A 21428-nucleotide genomic window follows, 5' to 3' on the forward strand; every position below is an offset into this window, starting at 1 on the left:
GCCCCACCGTCCCAACCCCCTCGTTACACCCAGATACTAGCAGCCCAGCCGTCTGTTGCCTGCCATGAATCGGCAGTCAACCCTACTCCACCAGAGGCTGGAGGCGGTCGCCGACCTCTCTGCCCTCTCCCCCGTCTCGGACGACATCATCGTTTCGTGCCTGCGCGAGCGCTTCCTCTCCGACAACATCTACACCCACATCGGCACCTCCGCGCTCGTCGCCGTCAACCCCCACAAGTACGTCGCGAGCAACGCCGACTCCGTCCTCTACAAGTATTCCGCGGAGCACCGCAGCACCGCGGACGACAGGGAGCGTCTGCCGCCCCATATATTCCAGCTCGCGGACAATGCGTACTACCACATGCGCCGCACGACGCAGGATCAGTGCATCATTCTTAAGTGCGTGGACCTTCAATTCCGTCTAATGTGCCCGGATGTGGGAAGGGCGAGGCTGTGTCGTCATGCCTGTGGCGGCATGTCCTCCCTCGTGCGCTGATTTGTCGGGCATGCCATCCCGACGGAACCCATGGCACAGGGCGTCTCGCCCTTTCCAGATCGAAAGCGCCGCCGTGAATTTCCTGCACTGACCTCGCGCCCTCCTCCAGCGGCGAGACCGGGAGCGGCAAGTCCGAGAACCGCCGGCTCGCGATAAAAACGCTGCTCGAGCTCAGCGTCAGCAACCCGGGCAAGAAGGGCTCGAAGCTTGCCCACCAGGTCCCCGCCGCGGAATTCGTGCTCGAGTCCTTCGGCAACGCGCGCACGCTCTTCAACGCGAACGCCTCCCGCTTTGGGAAGTACACCGAATTGCAATTCTCGGACCGCGGCCGCCTGAGCGGCGTCAAGACCCTCGACTACTACCTCGAGCGCAACCGCGTTGCGGGCGCGCCGTCCGGCGAGCGCAATTTCCACATATTTTACTATCTGGTCGCCGGCGCGTCCCCGGAGGAGCGGCAGCACATGCATCTGACTGACAAAATGACGTACCGGTACCTCGGCCAGCGGGGCGTCGCCGCGAGCCGGCAGGGCATGCATGACGACGACGCGCAGCGCTTCGACCACCTCAAGATGGCGCTCAAGAACGTCGGCTTCTCGAAGCGGCACGTCGCGCAGACGTGCCAGCTGATCGCGGCCATCCTGCACCTGGGCAACCTCGAGTTCACGACCGACCGCTCGCGGAACGAGGACGCGGCCGTCGTGCGCAACACGGACATCCTCGCCCTCGTGGCGGAGTTCCTGGGCGTGACGGCGTCCGCGCTCGAGACCGCGCTCTCGTACAAGACGAAGATGGTCAAGAAGGAGCTGTGCACCGTGTTCCTCGACCCGGACGGCGCGTCGGACAACCGCGACGACCTCGCCAAGACGCTCTACTCGCTCCTCTTCGCGTGGCTGAACGAGCACATCAACCAGCGCCTCTGCCGCGACGACTTTGTGACGTTCATCGGCCTCTTCGAGCTCCCTGGCCCGCAGAACATGACGAGCCGCCCCAACTCGCTCGACCAGTTCTGCATCAACTTTGCAAACGAGCGGCTGCAGAACTTCATCCAGAAGCGCCTGTTCGAGAGCCACGTCGCGGAGTACAACAGCGAGGGCATCTCGCGCTTCGCGCCGCAGGTACCGTACTTCGACAACACGGAGTGCATCCGGCTACTGCAGAACAAGCCGGGCGGGCTCATCCACATCATGGACGACCAAGCACGCCGCCTGGGCAAGAAGACGGACCACACGATGGTTGAGGCGTTCGGCAAGCGCTGGGGGAACCACTCGTCGTTCAAGGTCGGCTCCATGGACCGCTCCGGCTTCCCCACGTTCACCGTGAACCACTTCAACGGCCCCGTCACCTACTCGTGCGAGGGCTTCCTCGAGCGGAACCTCGACGCCCTCAACCCCGACTTCGTGTCCCTCCTGCGGGGTGCCGGCGCCGGCGGCCAAGAGCCGTCGGGCGGCGAGGGCTCCGGCTCGATCAACCCCTTCGTGCGCGGGCTGTTCTCCGGCAAGGCCATCGCGACGCAGATGCACCCACGCAACGAGGAGACGATCGTCGCCGCGCAGCAGCCGATCAAGCCGATGCGCGCTCCGTCCACGCGCCGCAAGAACACGGTTCGGCGGAATCCGACGCTCGGCGACATCGAGGAGAAGGAGCGGGAGCGGGACGATGATGACGGGGACGGGGTGTCGCGCACGCTTAGCGGCGGGGGGAGCCCGTGCGTGGCGGGTGAGTTCCGCGCGGCGCTGGACACGCTGTTCGAGACGCTGGAGGAGACGCAGGCGTGGTACGTGTTCTGCGTGAACCCGAACGACGCGCAGCTGCCGAACCAGCTCGAGGGGCGCTCGGTGAAGGGCCAGATCCGGAGCATGGGCCTGCCGGAGATCGCGCGGCGGTGCGAGACGATGTTCGAGGTCGGGATGACGCCGCGGGAGTTCTGCGATCGGTATCGGGAGCAGATCGCCGGGGCGGGGGTTAGCGAGGGGGAGACGAGGGAGCAGGTCGAGCAGACGAGGACGGCGCTGGGGTTGGCGGAGAAGGATTTGGTGCTGGGGCAGTACAAGGTGAGCGTCGGCGTCGGGAGGTTTGAAGGCGTATTGATTCGCGTGGCAGGTATTTTTGTCGCAAGTCGCGTTTCATAAGCTCGAGAATTACCTGCGGTCGAAGGATGGCGAGGAGATCAAGCGGAATCGCATGCGCGAGGCGGAGGCGGAGGCGGGGCTCGATTTGAGGAATATTAGGGACCCTTACGCGCCCTACCGTGGGCCGGACGCCGACATGCATGACATGCCCGCCCCGTACAACGGCGGCTACGGTGACCCCTTCAACCAGTCTAACCAGGCGCTGCCCCTCGTGTCCAACGCGTCTCCGTTCCAGCGCGCCGACATGTACGACGACTACGACGAGCGCCGGTCGCTGCGCAGCGAGGACTTTGACGCGCGGAGCAGGCTGACGAGCAACCACGAGGAGACGGCGTCGATCGCGACCGAGTCGTACGCGCCGTCGCGCAACATGTTCCAGAACGCGGACAAAAAGGCGCTCTTGGAGAAGGAGGCGCTGCCCGGCGAGATCCAGGAGGGGGAGACCACGGAGGTCGTCAAGGAGACGTCGGCGCGGCGGCGGTGGGTCGCGCTGTGCTGGCTCCTGACGTGGTGGGTGCCGACGCCGTTCCTCAAGTGGTTTGGCCGCATGAAGCGGTTCGACGTGCAGCAGGCGTGGCGCGAGAAGCTCGCGCTGAATCTGATTATTTGGTTCATCTGCGCGTGCGCCGTGTTCGTCATCGCCGTGCTCGGGAACCTCATCTGCCCCACGGAGCACGTCTTCTCCACGAACGAGCTGTCCGCGCACTCGTTCGCCAACGACCCGAATAACGTGTACACATCCATCCGTGGCGAGGTTTTTGATCTGACGGATATCGCCGCGACGCATACGCGCATCGTGCCCGTCGTCGCGTCCAAGTCGATCTTGGCGTACGGCGGCAAGAGCGCGGACGATCTGTTCCCGGTGCAGGTGAGTGCGTTGCGTTGTTCGGGCGGACGTTGGCGAGCTGAGGCGGTTTTCCATTGCAGGTCAGCGCCCTCTGCAACGGCGTCACCGGCAGCGTGTCTCCCTACGTGACCTTGAAGTTCAGCAACAACACGGACGTCAACTCGAAATACCACGACTTCCGCGTCTTCACGAACGACTCGCGCCCGGACTGGTATTTTGAGAGCATGACCGTCATGCGCTGGAATAACCGCGTCGGTTTCGTCGGTTACACGCCGAAGGAGATCAAGAACATGGCTAGCCAGAAGCGATCCTTGGCCGTCTACAACGGTCTCGTCTACGAGATCACCGACTATATCCAGTTCCCACCGGCCACGCAGGCGCCGTCCGGCGAGCAGGTCCCGAGCGGCATCAGCACGCAGTTCCTAGACAGCTCGGTGGTAGACCTGTTCCAGTTCAACGCGGGGCAGGACATCACGAAGCAGCTGGACAACCTGAACATCGACAGCGACGTGCTGGCGAGGCAGAAGGTCTGCCTCCGCAACCTGTTCACCATCGGCAAGGTCGACAACCGCAACTCGGCGCAGTGCCAGTTCGCGACGTACCTCCTGCTCGTGCTGTCGATCATCATGGTCAGCGTCATCGGGTTCAAGTTTTTAGCGTCGATCAACATCAGCTCCGCGCGCGCGCCCGAGGACCATGACAAGTTCGTGATCTGCCAGGTGCCCTGTTACACGGAGGGCGAGTCGTCGCTCAAGGGCACCATCGACACGCTTGCGCAGCTCAAGTACGACGACAAGCGCAAGCTGCTCGTGATCATCTGCGACGGCATGATCGTCGGTTCCGGGAACGACAAGCCGACCCCGCGCATCGTGCTCGATATCCTGGGCGCGGACCCGAACCAGGACCCGGAGCCCCTCAGCTTCGTCTCTTTGGGCGAAGGCGCCAAGCAGCACAATATGGGCAAGGTCTACTCTGGGCTGTACGAGACGCAGGGGCACGTCGTGCCTTACCTCGTCCTGGTCAAGGTGGGCAAGCCGACGGAGCGCTCGCGTCCTGGGAATCGCGGCAAGCGCGACTCGCAGATGATGGTCATGCACTTTTTGAACAAGGTCGGCGGCGGCGGTGTTTCTTTTCGTGTCGTTTGAGTGCGTCTGATCGCGGTCTTTGCAGGTCCACTTCAATGCGCCGATGAACCCCTTCGAGCTTGAGATGTATCACCAGATCAAGAACGTCATTGGTGTCAACCCTACTTTCTACGAGTATTTGCTTACCGTCGATGCCGATACCACCGTCGACCCGATGTCGGTCAACAGGCTCATCTCTGCGTGAGTACCTTTCGTGTTACCGTGTATGAGAGGATCGCTGAACGTTGGGATAGCATGATTCACGACAAGAAGCTTCTCGCTGTGTGCGGTGAGACGGAGCTGTCCAACTCGAAGCAGTCGATCGTCACGATGATGCAGGTGTACGAGTACTTTATCTCCCATCATCTGGCCAAAGCTTTCGAGAGTCTCTTCGGTTCCGTCACCTGTCTTCCCGGTTGTTTCTCGCTCTACCGCCTGCGCACGCCGGACACGCACAAGCCCCTACTCATCTCCAACCAGATGATCACGGACTACTCGGAGAATCGCGTGGACACGCTGCACATGAAGAACCTTTTGCACCTGGGCGAAGATCGGTATCTGACGACGCTACTGCTCAAGCACTTCCCGATGTTCAAGACGCAGTTCGTCCGGGATGCGCACGCGTTCACCGTCGCGCCCGACGACTGGAAGGTACTGCTGTCGCAGCGTCGGCGCTGGATCAACTCGACGGTGCACAACTTGGGCGAGCTGATCTTCCTCGATCGTCTCTGCGGTTTCTGTTGTTTCTCAATGCGCTTCGTGGTCATGATCGACCTGCTGTCCACTCTCGTCGCGCCTGTCACCGTCGCCTACGTAAGTCCCGTGCGCTCACGTTTCCCTGCCTTCATCGTCTGACGGTGCTCCTGCAGATCGTCTATCTTATCTATCTGACGGCTGGCGAGCACAAGGCCATCCCGACGCTGTCCTTGATCATGATCGGCGCGATTTACGGTCTACAAGCGCTCGTATTCATCCTGCGGCGCAAGTGGGACATGATCGGGTGGATGTTCTTCTATATCCTGGCTATTCCCATCTTCTCGTTCTTCTTGCCGCTGTACTCATTCTGGAAGATGGACGACTTCTCGTGGGGTGCGACTCGTCTCGTGTTGGGAGAGTCGGGCAAAAAGTTGATCGTTCACGTGAGTGCATCTTTCGATCACGTGTTGGCGGGTCGTTCATGGCTTACTCGTGGCTGTAGGACGAAGGCAAGTTCGATGCCCGCGCGATCCCTCTCAAGTCCTGGAACGACTATGTGAGCTTCCTCGTGTGATGCTCCGCGTTTCCTTCTCATGATGTCCCTTCTCAGGAAAATGAGCTTTGGGACAAGGAGTCCAATCACAGCATTGGGTCCTGGGCGCCACCGGCCAAGCTGAAGAACGAGGGCTACGCGGAATCTCGGACGTCGGTATATGGTCGCGAGACGTACTACGAGCCGGCGCACCCTGGAGCGCGCAGCTTCTCGCCGTCTCCTTCTCAGTTTGGGGCCATGGGCTTGTACGCACCTCCGCACGCGCCGCCTCCAGGTTACCAGTCGGGCCGCAACACCCCGACGGGTGGGTTCATCAACCCCGCATCCAACCCCATGCTGTACCAGCCTGCGCCATCACGCCCGACGACGAACTACCTCGACATCAACCTGCCCTCGACCCGCAGTCCTCAGGACGGAGAGTTTGGGATGTCGGGTCCGTCTGACGCGGAGATCGATAGGGCCGTGCAGGAGGTGCTGCGAGACGCGGATTTGAACACTGTGACGAAGAAGGAGATCAGGAGGAAGCTCGAGGACATGTTTGGCGTGGATTTGACGGGGAGGAAGAAGACGATTAACGAGGCTATCGATCGGGAGCTGCTGAACAAGGCATAGTTACCACGGCCGGCACGATGACGATCTGTTTTTTTCTCTCTCATTCAGGACTTGGCATGGTTGCGTACATTTTGGACCTGCGGTTTGTGTTGTCATGACTCCCGTTCTTTTTTTCTCTTTCTTTCCGCGTTTGTTCGCTCGTTTTAATGTGGCAGTTCCCGATTTCTGTGTCGGGTCTGTGTCTCAATTTACCCGTCTCGTCTCATCCCACTCCATCATGCTCATGGTAACCCCCCGTCGATGTCTGTCTATGTCGTCTCTCTCGACCCTAGCCCTATCGGTAACCGGACTTTGCATCGCATCATTGTGCTCTAAGTACTTAATTGGTCTCGCATATACATATATCACATAGAATCTGACATTGGGAGAATGGGTAGGGAACGTGTAAGGTGTGGATAGGAATGCAAGAGAGTCGGGATCGACGCGGAGAATGTGGGGTAGACGCGACGCGTGATAGTTCGTAGTTTGCGCTGAATGTCGCCAGGACGAGGCGTACATAAAAGTCGCGTCCGATTTATTTTTGTTTGTCGTTGAGGCCGACGATCGAGCTCCAAGAACGCGGTGAAGAACCAGAAGCACGGCAAGCATCAGACGCAGAGGACGAATCGCGCGAAATTTCTTCGTGTCTTGCGCTCCGGCGTGGGGCAGTCGCGCTGACTCCTGATGTGCTGGCGGCCGTGTGTTGCCTTCCAGTGACAGGAACGAATGGATCGTACGCGGCCGGGGTGGCACCCGCGACGACAACGCGCTCCCGCTCTCTGCGCTCCCGCTGCGCGGAGGTGGCTACGGCGAACGCGACGGACGGAGGAACGCCCGCGTGCGGCGCGCCGTCGCGGTCGCAGTCGGGAGGCACGCGAGCACCACGGTGATGCAGCAAGCCGAGCGCGTCTTCGATGCCCTGCGCTTCGGAGTACGCAGATGCGTGGCGCGGGCGCTCGGTGGGCGGCGGTCGCCAGTAACGCGTCTGAGAGGGGTCGATCGTTTCACAGGTACGGCCGGGAGATGGCATCCAGCCTGAGATACCCGCGGACGAGCGTGCGAGCGCCGGCTCTGATTCCCTGCGGGGGTGCGGGATGGCAGAGCGCGCGGGAGGCAGAGTCTGAGGCCAAGCATAGGAGGGCGTATCCGAGGGGACAGATGCGGGAGAAGCATAGGCTGAAGGTATACGCTTGGGCAGAGGAGCTTGGAGGACAAAGGAACGGCGAGCTGGAGTTGGATGGACGAGAATGGGTTGAATAGGACTTGTGGTCACGGTCTGAGAGCTAGCTGAGGTGCCGCCGCGCGTATTGATAGGATGCAGAGATTCTGGAGTGCGACGAGCTGCCAAGCTAGAGCTAGAGCTAGAGGAGCTTGTTGAACAGTCAGAGAGCACGGGCGAGAGGATAGCCTCGAGAGACATGGCATGCGCGCGGCGGGACGCAGGGGCATGAGGTTCCTTGTATGGCTCGTACTCGTTGCTGGCGACCGCAGTGGCCCGGTAATCTGTTGCCATATCCGAGAAGTCGTGGAAAGTGATGTCTCCGGAGGAAGGCTTGACAAGAACAAGATCGCTGCTGCAATGATATTTTCAGAGAACAGAAGCGACGTCGGCAGTGGCGGTACCGCGGACCATTTGGCAGTAACCTTCAGTGGTTTAAAAGCAGTGATAGGATGGTGAAAGACGCACTGGGCTAATGCACTTGCGCGCGATGGGCGTGATGGTCGAAGAAAGCAGGTTTGCCACTTGTTCACGAAGTTGAAGTCGCGTTCTCACGTAATACAATGTCGATGCGGAACAGTGCCGTGCAGCACCAAACGATGCTGTATACCCATCCAATCTCAGCGCGACTTTATACGAGATGGGTGACTACGCTGCTTGTTTTGAAGCAATCTGCCGCTCTGTGGAAAGGCTTCCAAAACCAGACGTGAACCCAAGTTTTTCTTCGCAACTTTATACTCGTTTGGCTAAGAGTCTTAGCTATGGTGTCCGAAGCGGGACTATCTCATCTGACGTGCTGCAACAGAGCTCAGGCGCCATCCAGGCGCTTGAACGAAAGTTCAACGAAGCCCTATCAAAGAGTTCAGAGGTTCCTAGAGATACTGTACGAGCTTGGAAGGACTGGAAACGCGTCGAAAAAGAAATTGAGGCAGTATCCCGGGGTCGCGACGCTGCACAGGACAGACTTGTTCGTATCCCTATTGCGAAGAAAGCAGCGTCAGTCGCCTCCTCTTACTCTTGTTGGTTGATTTTTTACAATGTCTTGGCAGAGACCCTGTCTTGGAATATTGCACGGTGCGTCGTTTCATGAACAACTTTTTAGGAGAACTTCTATCTGTCTATAGCTTGGCCAAGACGACATAATGTCAATCATCCAAGATTGGGGCCCTGAAGAAGACGTCGACACAAATCCCCTAGACCTTCGCAAGATGAAATATTTGCGTCTTTCTTGTCTAGCATTCTTGTTTGGCGGCGTCGGCGATGGTAAAATTCCGTCGTATCATTCCTGCTCATGAAGCTTATAGCTCCGTTCTTCATTTTAGTCCGCCATGTATTTGGCTTCATCATAGGCCTACACCAGAAATATCTCAAACTGACTAAAGCAAAACAGGATAGCTTCAAAGTAAATATCACGCTTTTAGATATCCATCCCAAGACTTTGGCCCGTGATCTCTGCATTTTTGCGCTATTGGAACAATCGTTGGAAATGCCAAATAACGAAGAAAAAGAGGCTGAGATCAAGGCAACAATCTTCTATGCGTACTGAGGGGTCGTCATGCCATCTTGCTGCCATCAGCGGTACGAAGCCACACTGAACTTTTTATCTTTTTGCGCTAATTGAATGTGCCGGCGTCAGTTTCCGCGATATTGTCAAGGACCAGATCAAGCGCTTGAACATGCGCCCTCCCCAGCTTCTAGTGTGGCTTCACATTGGTGAGTAGTCGATTGCCGGTATCTTGTATCCCCTCAGACACTGGGGCGCCGGACTCCATCGCAAAACGGTTCGAGGCATATTCGACTATCATGATATCAAGCAGCCCAAAACATTCGCCTCGAATGTGATGGAAGACCCTGGCAATGTGTCGACCTACCGGGATAATATCAACCAGCGTAGAGAAGAAGAGCGTCAAGACGTGGAAGGAGCCGTTGGTGCGATGCAAGACCAGGATGTCATTAGCTCGGCAGAGCCTCATATGACTGAGCCTCTGCCTACTGACCCCAAGAGGCGTGCGGAGTGGTTGAAACTTGCCAAATCAGTATTAGTAGATATCATGTTGGATCCTGATGGCATGGGACCTGGCTCTCCCCTCAAGTTTCTTGAGGGGGGGAGTTGGTATGAGTTCACTAAGGCACACCTCCCACCATCCATCTTGAGGTCGAGGCACGACGGTTTTGAAGAGCTCTGAGGTCAAATCAGGGGTCTAAAAAACACCAGATTGTCGAAACAGTCGGTGAAGAAGGTCTGTTTGTCCAAAAATAATGTCGCCTTTGAGCCGTCGATCTATCATAAGTCCATTTTATAGGTCAACGCACACATACGGGAAACGTGGAAGCCCAATCCTTCGTTCTTCGTACGAGAATATCCACTTCCTGAAACATTTCCTTGAATTCGTCGTACTAACATTGTTTGTTGCAGGACAGCGTTCATGAACGAGAAATCGGATACCCTAGAATAATCATGGATCCATTTGTATTCGTTCGGTCAATTCATCAGTTTGCCGAGCGGATGGGGTTGTTGAATAACAAGATCGACGAAGATTTCCCCTCCTTATGTGTCACAGAAATCTTCTTCGACGCTGTGGTAGATGCTTTCAAAGCTTTTCAAGGCTGCATACAGATCGAGATTCTACTCGGGGATCTTTCACAGGAATTGGCAAAGACGAGGCTGCCAGGACACAGATCTAGACCGGGTCACTTCCCTAAGTCCTATACGCGTGCATGGCTTAGCAACGTACCGTGTGTTGACCATCTACCTTTGGACACCTCACTCGATCTCACTGTCTCTATAACAGGGATTACACCCATGGACCACTCAATACGGCTGTGTACACGCTTCCGAGCTTGGAGAACGAGTCGGATACAGCCGTTGCTGCAAATTGTCTCCTCAACACTTCAGTTTGGGAAGGTGGTGATCGGTTCTGCTACAAGTAAGGCCCGACTCTGTTTACCAACGTTACATACACAACCTGATGCTTACTCCTGCACTCTTCCCTCAGCTATGCGCTGCTTCTTCCGAGAGATGTTTCTCGCTTTCTTAGGTGCCGCGTTGTAGATATGGAGCCTATGTGGGATGTTTTCTAGCTGGCTTCCTGAACCACTTCCTCGGCCGTTGACGACCCTCGCTTAACGCGACGAGCTCAACATATGGCTCACGCGTGACCTTTTCAGCGCGCTCGTCCCCGGTATACCGCAAAAAGGTCGTCACCTCATTAGATATCCTATAAATCTTACCGCTTTCATTGGATTGCTCATTCGCCTGTACAGTGTCAGTTTTCCATCTCATTGGCTGACAGAGTATCCGCAGCAAGTCCTAGCAGGCTCTTTGACCTCGGAGGTTGCCATCTACCGCGGACAACTCCCCATTCCGCTATCGGACGACACATGGTAGGTGTCTGGGCGTAAAGTATGCCTCGACCCCTGGCGAGTGGACTTCGAGAATGTTCTCGCCTTGTCGTACGAGGCGCTTCCCTGCCGGATGATTTCGCGAAGGCCTTCGATGAGATAGGGTCATTCGAGGCGCTCGTACCTAGGCATAAGTTCACTCCTAGGACCGCCATGAATCTTGTTTCTCCGTTCGACCCTGTGATGGCACTTATGTTCTACAAGCCAGGGTCGTATCAACCTGATAATATCGCGAAAAGGACGAACAAGGTACTGGAGGGTAATATCGTGAAGAAGCTGGGAGAGCTCTATATTCTGACTACAGTAGATGAGTTTGATATGTGGAACGGGTTCATCAGGTGTAGAATGAGTAAGGAGCGGGTGAAGATGATGAAGGCAGAAGGGTGGGCCATGGCGCCGTATAGGTTCGATATTGAAGAGGCTGGTAACTGCATCGTATAGCTTTCTGACACCATACTGATGTTCCTAAATCGTTGCATAGCTGCGCAACCTATTCCTGCGCGCAAGTGGTCGGAGATAACGATTACTTGACTGGCCAGGTGTACAGAGCTAGCGGATGCAGTCAGAATACAAGTAAAAAGTCAACGGCTCGTTTAGATGCTGTAACTGCGTGCTGTTCCCTGTGCTACAATCACATCTTGCTTGAACTTAGTTGCTAGCGCAAGCCAGAAGGGTGATATATAATAGCTTGGAGCCTTATCTCCGCTGTCAGCGTTTCGTAAGAGTCGAAAAAGTTGCGAAACACGCCATGCTGAAAAATTGGGGCCGTAAGTCTTTCAAGGCGTTGAACACCGTAGATGTGAAATACTTAGGTGATCTGGGCAAGCTCGGCTGGATGTTGGACTCGGTTGTCTCTGCGTTCCAGTCCGTTCCTAGTCTTCGTTCCGCAGTGCTCCCCTTAGAGCTCAACGTAACAGGCAATAAGTCAGAATTGATCGGCCACTCAACGGTGTACGTACCGTTTCCCGCTACGTCCTAGACGACAGTCTCCTCCACATCGTCCAAATTCTGTGCGCAGTGCGATGGCCCCAAAATTGGCGCGAGTATTTTAAACCCCTACTGGCCTGCTTCCCACCCAAATCTTTGTGAAATGCTTAAAAGCCAATGCACTTCGCTTCTACAACGGAGAAGCAGCAGAGCTTCGGAGCTTAACAAGATCTCATCGGATGTGCCTCCGCAAAGAACCAGTAAAGAACCAGAAAGAGCCCCACCCTCGCTTCCCCGACTTTCGTTCCAAGCTAAATCCGAAGATAATATCGAGATTGGCGTTCCGGAACAATGGACCAATGATGCTCGGACAGCAAGGTATCCCAACTTGAATTCTACAAATACACAATGTGCAACGACGGAAGAGAGCCACATACGACCATTCTGATTTAGAAGACGGAAGAACGGGCCTCGCTCCGTAATACAGCTTTTGACAACGATGAAGGCTTTTGATGGGTATAATATGGACTCAATCCACAATCCGATCCCGTCGAGGGAAATGCAACAAGACTTTTTACCCCAAGAGAAGAGTCGGAAAGACGGAAAGGAATTAGCCTGCGGGTAGGGAGGATACGCGCAGGGTGAGGGATGTGTCGGTGTAAAGAGTGGCAAGGAACAGGCAGACGATATATATACCACCTGTGAAAGAGGACTGAAGAGCCTAGTAAGCTGGTCGCTTGAAATCGTCGTGGATCCCCTGTGCCTCCACGTCAGAATCTGCGTCCTTGACTACGTGTTCTGCCTTGTCCGCAACGGCAAAGGTGTCCATCTATAGGAAGAGCTGAGCGCTGTCGAGCAAACTAGAGTGCAAAAACTGACCTGTACGTGCACACCCTGTGACCTGTTCACCGCGATGTTAGCACTGCGCTGTCCAGAGTGAAACTCGAGTGTGGATCCTTGTGTGGGACTAGTACCAAGACATCAGATGTGAGACCAATGCGATCATGCCCGATTACGTACGTGAACATCTCTGGACCCTTGTTCGTGTAGTTGCTCAGCCGTCGAACGACGCGACAGGCTACGATCTGCGTATCAATCAGCGTTTGCGCATCAGTGAATGAAAACAGCGCGCTTACAGTGGAGACGACAGCTGACGGAACAGCGGCAATTACGGACATTACGGCGTTTAAATTGAGGACAAGGAAGATCACAGCAATTGTGTTAGAAAGGAACCTGACGATATCGCGTCAAAAACAGTCTCTCGTCTGATCAACCAGGATCGAACTTACGCAATGACGAAGTAGATCAAGCCGTCGGCAAAGATCATGGAGACCAACTGGCTGCGAGTGCCTTTCTTGAAGGCGAGCTTGTACGCTGTCAAGATGGTGACGACGAAGTCGAAAGTCATCGTATACACATATGTGGCGATGAGGATGGTATTGCTAGAACCAGTGATCGCGCAGCCCTGGCCCTCGACCCACTGCGCCTTGACAAGCACGACTCCCCGCAAGAGCAGACCCCAGTGTCCACAGATGATGGCGGCGAGTGGGATCACGATAAGCTTGTTCTGCGACCAGATCGCCATACTACATACAAGTTGAGTTGATTCTCTTTCAAAGGGACGACAGAACAGACACTCACGTTCGAAGGGACAGGTTGATGCTTGCAAACCCGATGGTGAAATTGCCGGCGATTTGGTTGAATGTGTACAACGCCTGGCAATTCACTTCCCTAAGACAGACGTCGGTACCGCGGAAGTAATTTCAGAAAGCAGATGCTACTCACGTCCTGACATTCAAGGCAACAACACTAAACGGGGGGATTCAATATCGGCGAGTACTAACACATTGATTGTCATCGCTGACTCACATTCCCACTAGCGCAGCCAACATACTGTAGCGCCCAACGAAGTAGAAAGCCTAAGACAAGCCGAGCATGAGCATCACTGCCGGAACACTTGGCAGTGCCGCGTACCAGTGGCCATCGGAATTTTCTTTTGCCAATGATGAACGCAAGATCGAAGTCAAGGGAGGTGAACCATTCCCATCTGCAGTGAATTTGAGAGTTGGAACCCGACAGGAAGTTACCGGTACGAATAGACCCTCACAAATATAGACCGAGCAACGCGTGCATGAACTTTCCGAAGGCATCTAGATTTTCCGATCCGCGTGAGCGAGGTTCCACGACAAGGTGAATCGCATGTACTTACCTGCATCGTGCATGAGCTCTGGTACGGACTGCCAATCAACCATAGTGACTTATCGACAGGAGGGGGATGAAGGGTGAAGGCTGATTTGGTTGGATCTACAAGAGGATAAATGAAGGACGAGGCTCTTCACAGCCGGAGGATCAAGGGGGAAGTGGGGAGACCAGACGGTGAAGAAGGATATGAAAGGAGCGACGAAGGAGTATAAGTACCAGATTGATGGAGGGCAAATTGGGAATGGATAATGACGAACTGGAGAACGTGAGAGTCTCAGGGTTCAAGAAGGAACCTCGGATCTGAGGATCTCGGGAGTCCCTCCTCACGAGAGACGCGCTGGGGACGGAAGCAGGCGCGTTTTTTTTTGCTTGGATCACGCTTCTTCGCTCGAGCAGTCTAGGCACCGCTGCCAAGAAGCGCTCTCCGGCACCACACCCCACAGCCACGCTTTCGCCGCAGCACTCGCATAAAAATGTATATGATAGCCTGCCCAACATGCTTGGGGACCGAGCAAGGCCCTGCCAGGCCGTACGAGCCCTAGTTGTCTTGAACACTGCGCAATGGGCGCGAATATGTGTTCATGAGCATGCGGGGCAGCGGTCAGCGCGGGCGTCGTTAAGACGTCTTCTGATTTCAACCGCGCCTAAGTGCAAACTCTCGTTATCCTCCCAGGCGCGTCTCGTACGCATAAGTACATCATAGCTCGTCACTTGGACCTACCTAGTGGTTGCCGCTGTTCTTCTCGGGAACCATTCTCCCCGCAATGCAGGCATTATCCCTTTTTCTCGGTGGGGTTCGAATGTCAAAGGTCAATGAACGGCATCCCACGGAATGGACGTTGGAGAGGATCATACGTAGCTGGCAGGCGTAAACCTACGTGGAGGTGCCTCGATAAATGTCACGACGTGACTTACGAGGCGTCACTTTGCCGTCAATTGATTAGACTCTTCGGCACCTGGCGGTTAACGCCTGTTAACGCCCGGAATAGGATACTTATTTTTGCCAACCTCTCTGCCGGAAGGGGTACACGACTAGTGGCGCTGTCACCTCGCAGCGCCACGGACTCTATTGGATGCTGGTAAGTCCCATCGTTGACCGTGAAAGATATGAGAAGTCGCGCAGCGTCAGCAAACACTTAAAAAGTTGTGCACAGCGCCGGTGAGTGATACACATTCCGATCCAAAGGCTTTTGCTTTACGTACGGAGGTCGAAAATAGGCCTCGAAACGGGGGTAGGTTTTAATCAAATGCAGCTTGCTATTGCCGTGACCCGTTTCCCTATAAGGACGCCACGGCTAAATACCGAAACGTGGGCCAAGCTGGACCAGAACGAGTGTCTGTAATTCACAGCGAGAAGCGATGGTCTTAGATGATACAGTAATACATGAAGACCGAGCCCCGGAGTTCTGCGCTGGCGTCCCACTCAAGGCAGATAAATATTCTGTCGCGGCTGCTTCAGCTTCTTAACTTCGACTCTCGTATTGTACATCTCGTCGCACACAGCACCCCGACTTTCTTTTGATTTCGCCTACAACATCCTCTTGACCGATCATGTCGCTCGCCCCGTCCTTCTCATTGCTGCTGTCGACTGTCGTGTTAGCTGTGCTCGCACGGTATGTCTTCAGCAAGAAGCGGGACGTCAGTTACCTTCCTAGCCCTGTGAGGATCCTTCTTTGTTCTCCGAGAACTGAATAGGCCTTGACGCCGCTTGGCAGCCTGCCAGTGAAGGCAGCTGGATTTGGGGCAATGAGCGTCAGGTGTTTGAACACCAGGCCTGTGAGATGTACAACAAGTGGGCCGCTCGGTTAGGCCCGCTCTTCAAGATCAAGGCCGCACTTTTTCACGGTGATGTGGTAAGTACTTGTCGACACATCTGCATGGCTGATAGAGCTGATGTTGCAGTAGATTGTTGTAGCAGACAATGCAGCAGCAGCACACGTCTTCCAGTACTCGGAGAGATATGGTGAGTTAATCATTCATGGATAACCGCCTGGTTGTTCCATCGACACATTGTTTCTGACATTTTCTGCCGCTTCAGTGAAAGCTCCGATGTTCCGACCTATCGTGGTCAAACTCCTCGGGAAGGGATTGGTCTGGGCGGAGGGCGCAGAGCATAGGCACCAACGCCGACTTCTTGCTCCCGCTTTTTCGTAAGTTTGATAGGTCTCTTTTCGGAACCGGGGGCTTGTCATCTCTGATCAACGAAATATGCTTCCAGTCCGGAAAGCGTCCGTGGCATGGCCGATGATGTCTGGGAATGCGCTGAGAAGGTATGATGCCCTTGCTGCCCATTCAATCGCATGCCGCTAACATGAAATTGGTTATTCCTAAAAAAGCTCGAAAGCAGACTCACTAACCAAATTCTTTCGAATGGTGGGGAGATGACTATCAATATTGTCCCTCACACCTCCGCGTGCACGTAAGTTTCTGTCAGCGCCACAGGATCGTCGACCATCGTGACCCTAACATGTGCGTCACAGCCTCGACATTCTTGGACGTACTGCCTTCGGTCATGATTTCAACATGGGCGAAAGCACAGAAGCGAAGGAAATATCCGCATCCTGGCACAAGGATGTGAACATGGGCTTGACGTTCGCAGGTTTCCTCGCTCCTATCCTTCTTTTCACATTCCCCTGGATTGCCAAACTCCCCATTGGTGGTTTGCAAGAGGAAGGTGTTGCCAAGAGTATCGTCACCAAGTTAGCATCGCGCATTCTCGAAAAGGGACAGATTTCAGACAAGGGCAAGGACATACTGTCTCTACTGATCAAGGACAGCCGGGACCTGAAGGGCGAGAAGGGCCTCTCGCATGCACAGATTCTTGACAACGTAGGGTTTTGATCTTACCCCGTGTTCGTTCATTACTGATGAGCCATTCTTGTATTTTGATAGATTGCCACGTTCCTGTAAGTGCGATGATTAATGGTAACCGAGACAGCTGGCCAATATATTATATAGCATGGTTGGGCACGAAACTACTGCAGGCTCCCTTAATTTCACCCTTCTTGACCTTGCGCGCAACCCCGAAGTCCAGCAGAAGCTCCGTGAGGAGATACAGACATTCGGTCAGGATTTGGACTATGATAATGTCCAGAAGCTCGAGTACCTCGACGCAGTTGTACGCGAAGGGTGCGTATATTTCCTTGACCCCCTGCATGTGAAATCTCGAACTTAAATCGACACCTTGCCTATCGCCTGACACATTTACAGTCTCCGTCTTCACCCTGCTGCGCCCCGTACTGAACGGGTTGCTTTGGAAGACGATATCATCCCCTTGAGCAAACCGATTCGTACAACCGACGGAAGGACACTTACTTCCCTGCATGTCAAGGCTGGACAGGTGAGTAACATGTTCGCTATTTTTCTGTATATTGCTCATCCGTAATATTCAGGTCTTCCACCTGCCCTTCGCAACCATGAACGTAAACCCCGATGTCTGGGGCCCTGACGGTCATGAATTCAAGCCCGAACGCTGGCTGACACCGGGGGGCGTTCCCCCGTCGAGTGAGCTGCCTCGTGGATGGGGCAATATCGTCACTTTCTGCGACGGACCACGGAGCTGCATTGGGTACCGACTCGGTAAGCAAACGGAGCCCGGAAATCACGCACAGTTTTCAATTCTGACGCCCACGGCCGCCATAGCTATCGTCGAGTTCAAAGTTATTGTGGCGACGCTCATCCGGTCCATCGAGTTCAGAAGCACAACAGCGAACATTCGTCGCGTCATCTCCCCCACCCTGCAGCCCGTCATCGACGGCAAGGGTGGTCTCCTTCCCCTCCACATCTCGTTGGCGCAACAGAGTTGAGCGCCGTTGGAACGCAATAACCCCTTCTGGACTAATATTCACACACTTATCGCTGCCGAACCAGTGGTCTGCTGACCATGTCGCACACCCACTTGTCGAGGCGGCTGTGGAGTCCATTGTATAGAACACTTCGATGCGCACACTCTGCACGGACGCTCGCTCCTCCCATCATGCATCGGCGGCACAGTAGCTTCTTTGGGTATCTCGGATATACTATTCACTGGCATATTGATATTGTTTTGGAGTTTATCAATACATACGACGTTCCTCTGCCCCGACGCGATCAAGTTGACCCTCAAGTCTGAACATCAGACTTCTCGAGATTATGGCATGGTGAATCATTCAAGCGGCATGCGACATACAGAGTCAAGCTGAATATGTCAATAGTGACGTTGAACGCCACGATGTTGACGCCCTGCACTATATCGACTAGAGTATGTCTGTTCAAGGCGTTCATCGTGCGGTATCTATGGGTTTGAGGTACGATACTCACGATGTTGCCATCTCCGACCTAACACCATCATATCAGAAGCACTCGTCCCATACATGACGCTCAAAAAAGCTCCTTCCGTCGTCCAGCAACATGCCGAGAGAAGCTGATTCTGTGCATGTGTATGCACTGACGATACATGCAAATCTGACAAGTCCTTACCATCAACGACTTGCCTAACTACTCCTACCTGACCGGGCAACTCTCGATGTACCTCTGACGATCTGATATATTGTTCAATCGTCTTCGAATTGCTCAAATCAAATCCGAACCCAAGCGCCGACAGATGAGAGTTGAATCCGCAACTCTAGAGACGCGGAAGTCGGCGTCTTCCATATTGTCTGCCAACCAACTCTCTCGCGTCAAGGTTTGTCAGGCCGATTTAGAGATACAAGTAGCTGAATGCAGAACTTCTTTTGACCGCCATGGGAACTTATGCCTCAGAGCCCTCCCTACTTTTACAATTCCAATGGTGAGATTGCCTGTAGTGGAGCACTGAATGTTGTCGAGAACAGTCTTATGGAACGAGGAACGACGAGAGCCTGGATCGAATACGGCTGATGCCGTCGCCGTGCATATTGCGTTCAGAGCTCAATGTCTGTTCAGCAGACCCAGGTCGGCTGACCGTTATCGACCCTCGTCTACCTTCGTCGACCTCTCAAGAAGGACTACTCCGCGGTGCCAGCAAACAGGGGTTCAGCATCGTGCGAAAAGCGTCCTGCATAAATTTGAGTTGTGCGAACGCGATGGATCCCTTGTCGCGCCAAATTGTGAGTCTTCATGCATATTGCAGATCGACTGTCTAGACTTATAAACATCTCCGAAACTCGGAGGCCCTGAGGTCCCTGACGCTCGAAGCCCTGAAAAGCTACGCGATACGCGGATTTCGCAGCAGGATATTCTCTGATTCTCCCGACATACAAAGATCCTCGTTCCCACTCTACGCAGGTTTGTGCCCCCGAACGACTTCCGAGAACAACTTCCGCCTATCCCTTCCCGTGTTCGATGCGCATTCCACGACCTCCCACTCGCCCTCATCCCAGGTACCCTCGGAGTCCGGCTCAAGAGAGACATCGGACGGAGTGACATTTGCTTCCAAATCCAGGTCCAGCACCCACTCTTCCTCGTCTCTTGAAATGAGTTTTACCTGTTGCCTTTTGAGCTTGCTGATCTTGACCTTTGACGGCCGCACCATCTCCATCAACGTTACCTCCCGCGGCTGCCTTGGACATGCGCTCTCTACACCCTCAAGCTCTCCCTCGATCTCATCCACTGTCAATTTCGGCATCTCCCTGGTCATCATCAAACTCCTGATGCACAACATGCCCCCCACTCCACCACCCGCCGCTTGCTATCATATCTGTCTTGCCCCCTCGGCGACGTCGTTGCACGCGTGCGTCGACCTCCTTCCGCTTCCTCATCCCTCTCAACTCGTCTTCGCGGTTGGCGGGTTGATCAATCTTGGGAGCAATGCCTGCTGGATATCTCCACCACCAGTAGCCCTCGATCCTGACTATCTCCACTTGAGAGGCCCGAGGGGGCTTGGATCTATCAAGCATCGTGTACCCTTGTGCGCGCAATGATCTCTTCGCATGTTGTTCCTGCGATCGGAAATGAGCCTGTAATTCGCAGTGCTTTGGGAAGGAATGTGCGCACGTACTTCGGGCCACGTCTCTAAATGCGGCTCCTTGATGGCCTTCATCTGCGATTTTGTGAGTGTTTGCTCTTCGTGGCGAGATGTGTTCGAGGATGCTCGAGTCGCCCGGATACACTCCGTTATATCAACTGAGCTTGTGAGTCGTAGTGACAGCTGGCACTCAGTCAGACCGAGTCACAAGCATCTCGCTTCCGTACGCGGTTCCACTCTCTACTCGCGAGTGGTTGGCGTCCGACAAGAGTCAAGACAGGCTCCTATGTATGCCTGGCGTAGCAAGGCCAATGGTCGTACTGAGCGCGTCACGCCTGGACTTGCGCCTATCCGCGACAAGACGCGCTGTATTAAGAGATCAAGGAGGTCTCTGCCTGCGTCCCCACTGCTACAGCTCAACTGAATGACTATGTTTCCTTCTATCTGTTGATAATGAGAGGTCTACGTAGCGATCAGCATCAATCTAGCGGACCCGACATTGTGGAATTCACCGCACCCCATCACAGCGTACATCCTGATAACAAGGTGACTCGCTCCGGACCCGGCTTCCCAGGTATCTCCAGTTCAATATCATGACTCTGAGTGTGTCGATTACAAGGGTATCGGGCTCACCGTCTCTGGCAGATGGCTCCGGGTATATGTCCTGGTATATTATCGTGTACCCAGTGATTTGGAGCATCGCTACAACTCACCATTTTATTCTATGCCATATGCGCATCCGCTGTTTGTCACCAGCGTCTGCACACGGGATGTCGCCGGTGCGTCTCTGCAGGGACGCAGTTCATAAATCAAATCAAAGATTCGGCGTAGACGCTGATAGAGTTGTAGAGTAAGAGTATACTAGTATTTGGGTGATTCAGAGGACACAGGTTTCCCCATGCACATTACAAAATGGAACGCACCACATGTGTGAAGACTAGACTCTGTCTGGGTGTGAATTCAGCGTCTGTGTGTACTGTCGAAATTGGGGTATCTGGGGTGACCAGCCAGGAGGAAGGTCTGCTCGAATCAGGTTAGCAGTCGCCAAATCCCCATCTAATCTGTCTTGCTCCGCTGCTGGGTGCGTGTTGAGTTTCAATGAGATTCAATGGTCAGTCATACCCCGATGAGGTGAATGTGTGATACCTCGAAATGACCATATATTTGAACACATTTGGGAGAGGGGCTGAGATGTCACAAAGGACCACCAAAAATTTTAGGATGCTACATATGGGTAGAACAACAGAGGGACTTCAGTTAGACTGATATGTCCTTCCCACTATTAGTCATGGGAAGGATATGTCCTTTTTTCAACTGAT

The 21428-nt window shown here is 54.5% G+C and overlaps 6 protein-coding genes across 6 annotated transcripts; 3 read left to right on the plus strand and 3 right to left on the minus strand.

The window, feature by feature from the left end:
* Positions 1-64: 64 nt before the first annotated feature.
* Positions 65-6990, plus strand: HETIRDRAFT_65409 (glycosyltransferase family 2 protein; the record flags this gene model as incomplete). Its single annotated transcript, XM_009552221.1, has 9 exons — positions 65-399; positions 606-2547; positions 2597-3493; positions 3553-4581; positions 4643-4797; positions 4851-5409; positions 5466-5735; positions 5795-5848; positions 5903-6990. The coding sequence occupies 9 exons, from the start codon at positions 65-67 to the stop codon at positions 6455-6457; spliced, it is 5796 nt and encodes a 1931-aa protein (XP_009550516.1). The 3' UTR covers positions 6458-6990.
* Positions 6972-7949, minus strand: HETIRDRAFT_326887 (uncharacterized protein; the record flags this gene model as incomplete). Its single annotated transcript, XM_009552686.1, has 1 exon — positions 6972-7949. One exon carries the CDS (start codon positions 7947-7949, stop codon positions 6972-6974), a length of 978 nt encoding a protein of 325 aa, XP_009550981.1.
* Positions 7950-8294: 345 nt separating this feature from the next.
* On the plus strand, positions 8295-12036 carry HETIRDRAFT_446351 (uncharacterized protein; the record flags this gene model as incomplete). The annotated part of the gene is made up of 15 exons (XM_009552687.1): positions 8295-8651; positions 8705-8729; positions 8780-8918; positions 9005-9194; positions 9292-9368; positions 9444-9768; positions 9853-9895; positions 9959-10006; positions 10072-10391; positions 10448-10582; positions 10920-11039; positions 11060-11440; positions 11539-11596; positions 11710-11824; positions 11870-12036. Coding segments are annotated over 15 exons (2500 nt in total), but the record flags the coding sequence as incomplete, so codon positions are not given.
* A 265-nt stretch (positions 12037-12301) lies between these two features.
* HETIRDRAFT_411679 (uncharacterized protein) lies at positions 12302-14361 on the minus strand. The gene is made up of 11 exons (XM_009552688.1): positions 14194-14361; positions 14092-14134; positions 13959-14031; positions 13854-13903; positions 13770-13793; positions 13626-13715; positions 13274-13570; positions 13121-13217; positions 13005-13069; positions 12864-12951; positions 12302-12813 (listed from the first exon to the last, which is right to left on the minus strand). Exons 1-11 carry the CDS (start codon positions 14234-14236, stop codon positions 12706-12708), a joined length of 978 nt encoding a protein of 325 aa, XP_009550983.1. The 5' UTR covers positions 14237-14361; the 3' UTR covers positions 12302-12705.
* A 1305-nt stretch (positions 14362-15666) lies between these two features.
* On the plus strand, positions 15667-18277 carry cpm100 (cytochrome P450 monooxygenase 100). Its single transcript, XM_009552689.1, has 12 exons — positions 15667-15845; positions 15902-16039; positions 16092-16149; positions 16225-16336; positions 16405-16456; positions 16523-16605; positions 16667-17015; positions 17079-17092; positions 17145-17315; positions 17397-17526; positions 17579-17765; positions 17829-18277. The coding sequence occupies exons 1-12, from the start codon at positions 15738-15740 to the stop codon at positions 17990-17992; spliced, it is 1566 nt and encodes a 521-aa protein (XP_009550984.1). The 5' UTR covers positions 15667-15737; the 3' UTR covers positions 17993-18277.
* A 1145-nt stretch (positions 18278-19422) lies between these two features.
* HETIRDRAFT_118392 (uncharacterized protein) lies at positions 19423-21283 on the minus strand (the record flags this gene model as incomplete). The annotated part of the gene is made up of 8 exons (XM_009552690.1): positions 19423-19774; positions 19821-20083; positions 20143-20184; positions 20431-20553; positions 20743-20773; positions 20823-20896; positions 21033-21085; positions 21232-21283. 8 exons carry the CDS (start codon positions 21281-21283, stop codon positions 19423-19425), a joined length of 990 nt encoding a protein of 329 aa, XP_009550985.1.
* Positions 21284-21428: the final 145 nt, after the last annotated feature.

This window comes from Heterobasidion irregulare (genome assembly GCF_000320585.1).
Source record: "Heterobasidion irregulare TC 32-1 unplaced genomic scaffold scaffold_10, whole genome shotgun sequence".
Taxonomy (NCBI): Eukaryota; Fungi; Basidiomycota; class Agaricomycetes; order Russulales; family Bondarzewiaceae; genus Heterobasidion; species Heterobasidion irregulare.